Genomic DNA, 3,161 nt, shown 5'->3' on the forward strand with positions numbered 1-3,161 from the left:
TATTTTATAAGTTATTTTGTAAGAAGTACGAAAGTAAGGATTTTTTCCTGATTTTTCTAGAACATTCGATTTGTTAGGCTCCAATAATGATTCATAAAATTATAGATTTTTGAGTCACATTACATCAGCCATTTTAGATATACGTGAATGAAAATGACTTGCGATTCGCAATATCAATAATTCATGTCACTAGAATTTTCTAGAAATCTTTTTCTTACTGAATTTCTCATAAAAACACTATTTACGTTTTTTTTTTTCCTAAAAATTAACAGCTCTTTTTTCGTTAAGTTTTTCTAAAAAATCCTACATCTTTCACATTCACATTTTTCTCTGAAACTCCGCAATCGAAATTCGGCAAATTATTCAAATTTCGATTTCGATAACAAATTCTAATTCCTTAAAATAAATGACAAATTTTATGACATTTCATTTTTTTTCGACATAACCCCTGCTTCGTCGCCATCGATCTCCCACGAGAGATTCACCTCGGAAGTTTGTCAATTCGTCGAAAAACTTAAAAATAATTTCGTGTGCAATTTTGGTTAAACAAAGAGTGCTTGATTTTGTAAAATAATGATCACAAAGACGCGAAATTGCTAAAAATATGGTAAATTTCTCTTTGTTTCGACGTCCAATCAAAAGCAAATACTTGGCAGGGTCTGTCTGGGTGGGAGATTGATGGTGACTTGGGCAAAATTGATCAATCAGAAAGCGTCGAGGTGAATTTTTCGACCAATCACGAGCCAGTTCCGTTGACGTCACAGCGACATCTTTAAGGTTATAAAAGGTCGGCCTCTCGATTTTCCTTTCAGTAATTTTGGAAACGTTCTTGAAGAAATTTGAGAGTGTGTAGTGTGGTATAATATTCTCTGAAAAAAACCTTTCTGCTATTTGAAGTTCTACATTAAAGGTAAGTCATGTTTGCTTGAAAAATCGGTTTCCTGCAAGAAAATAAATTCGTTTTTATCGTAAATGTGTGTTTAAAAATTTTTTTCAGCATCTTTCTCGAGTTATTGTTTCGTACATAAATTTTGGTTTTAGAACGATTTTATTTCTGATTCGGGCAGTGAATTAACGTAAATTTGCAATTTTTTAATGAAATAATTTTGAGAGAAAATGACGCCATGAAGCCTTGAAACAAACGTTTCTCTTTCGTTTTCAATTCTGACGATTCTCATGCAGGTTTAATTGCTTTTTTGCACCAATATAAACATTTTTGGAAAATGCTTAGAACCATTGATTTTACTCTTTTTATCTGGTTAATTCAGGTATGGTGATTTTTTGTCGAAAAGTCGTACCAGATGTGATCCAACCAACGCCCTAATTTTTATGTTATTGTAGCTCTTAGCACCGTGTTCTTGAAATTGTAATTTTGTTGCTAAATGTTCTCTAAATGAGTGAAATTTCGGGTCTTTGTTCGGTTTGAAGGCTGATTTCAGTATCTATAAAATCGCGTCACTTGGACTGTGCCAAGTCGGCCATTTTGGACGAGTCTATTCAAGTCTCGACTTGTATTGATCGCGTCAGCTGGCCGCCTGGAACAATTGACGCGTCAGTTTCCGGAAATTGTGAATCAGTATTTATATAATGCAGAAAAATTCTTAAGAATTTCAACAGAAGTTTATTGCCTTGCATTATATATAAGTATGTGTGTGTGTGTGTATTGTAAAACTAGGGGTTTAAATCAGTGTGTGTGTTTAGTAACGACTTCTGTTATGTTTGAGCATCTTTAGCGATTTCAGGTATTTCTGTTATTTGTCCCTGAACATATTCGAGAGTTTTTAGGTCGGATGTTAGGGCGTCAATGTTAGTTTACAAGACCCTTTATATTTAAACTTAAATAATTCTTTGAATGATAAAAGCAAAACTGATTTATCGTACTAAACTTGTATTTTCCAAATTATGAGGTCTAAATTAATAGTTTTTTTATACTAATCCTGTATGTTATTTACTGTCATTAGGCCAAGATTGCTTAAACATTCTTTTTGTGAGATTATTTTTTAATATGATATAAAAAAATTTAAATAATTTTTAGTTTTTCTGGTCTAACTTATTGTGATTTTGAGGATTTTGTGAAAATGAATACAGTAAATTAAAATAGAATTTGATTTGTATGCCTCAATGTTCTATTGTTTATTTACATCTAAATTTCGAAAAAAATTGAATTCAGCACTAAAGAAACTAAAAAATGAATTTGGTGTTTCACCATTTTTCTTAATTCCCAGATAAACTATTTTTATAAATGTGGAATAACATCTGCTTTGTTATTTAAATTTTAAATAGAATTTTTGTGTTCCTAAAATATTGGTTTGAATCTTTTCTTTCAAAACCTTGATGATATATTATTTAATGTTCAATATAGTTTTTAATTTCTTTGGTATTAACGATTCATTATTTATTATTGTATGCAGAGTTTAATTTATCAAAATGTTTCTGATATTTTCAATCAAATAATAATGTTACAATATGCAATAAACGTTTTATTTTCAAACTGTTTTTTGTAAATAAATTCTATCTTGATTCAATTGCAATAAACAAAGTAAATGCAACATATTTGTTGCAAGTTTTAAGTTTTTTATTGAAATTTATATTTTTTATTTGGAATATTCTTAGTGGTATCATTTTTCTTAAAGTTATGGAAAAAAATATTTTGCAGATATCTGATTTTTGGCACTACCTTAAGTTGCTATAAATATATTTATTATAATTAGGCTCATAATAACAAGTCAAAAATAGAATCTAACCAGATCCTTACGGCATATGAAAATCGTATTTTAGATCCGTTTTATTTATTTTTTGTCGACAAATTAGTACTCATCCTTGAGCTATTTATTTTATACTTTCATTTTTAGGCATTTGAAACTAAGAGAATTAAAAATAATTAAGAATCATGATTATTTCATTAAGATACCACATCGACATTTTCAATAATATTGATTTTTCTTTCGCAGAAAACCATGCAGATTTTCGTGAAAACTTTGACGGGGAAGACCATTACCCTCGAGGTTGAGGCTTCCGACACCATTGAGAATGTGAAAGCAAAAATCCAGGATAAGGAAGGAATCCCTCCAGATCAGCAGCGATTGATCTTCGCTGGAAAACAATTGGAAGATGGCCGAACACTTTCCGACTACAACATCCAGAAGGAATCAACTTTACAT

At 30.2% G+C, this 3,161-nt stretch overlaps 1 protein-coding gene across 4 annotated transcripts in view; it reads left to right on the plus strand.

Annotated features, from left to right (window-relative positions):
- The first annotated feature begins 772 nt into the window (after positions 1–772).
- LOC117182193 (polyubiquitin) overlaps positions 773–3,161 on the plus strand; it is a 6,595-nt gene continuing 4,206 nt past the window's right edge. For 2 of the 4 annotated variants that reach the window (XM_033375254.1, XM_033375257.1), the window contains exons 1-2: positions 773–910; positions 2,952–3,161. The exon at positions 2,952–3,161 is cut by the window's right edge and continues 481 nt beyond it. In XM_033375254.1, the coding sequence (XP_033231145.1) occupies positions 2,958–3,161 (204 nt within the window). In that variant the 5' untranslated portion in view covers positions 773–910; positions 2,952–2,957. The remainder of the gene's footprint in view (positions 911–2,951) is intronic. The other 2 variants (XM_033375256.1, XM_033375255.1) reach the window with 2 other exon arrangements.

The sequence above is a fragment of the Belonocnema kinseyi genome, chromosome 10 (assembly GCF_010883055.1).
Source record: "Belonocnema kinseyi isolate 2016_QV_RU_SX_M_011 chromosome 10, B_treatae_v1, whole genome shotgun sequence".
In the NCBI taxonomy this organism is placed as follows: Eukaryota; Metazoa; Arthropoda; class Insecta; order Hymenoptera; family Cynipidae; genus Belonocnema; species Belonocnema kinseyi.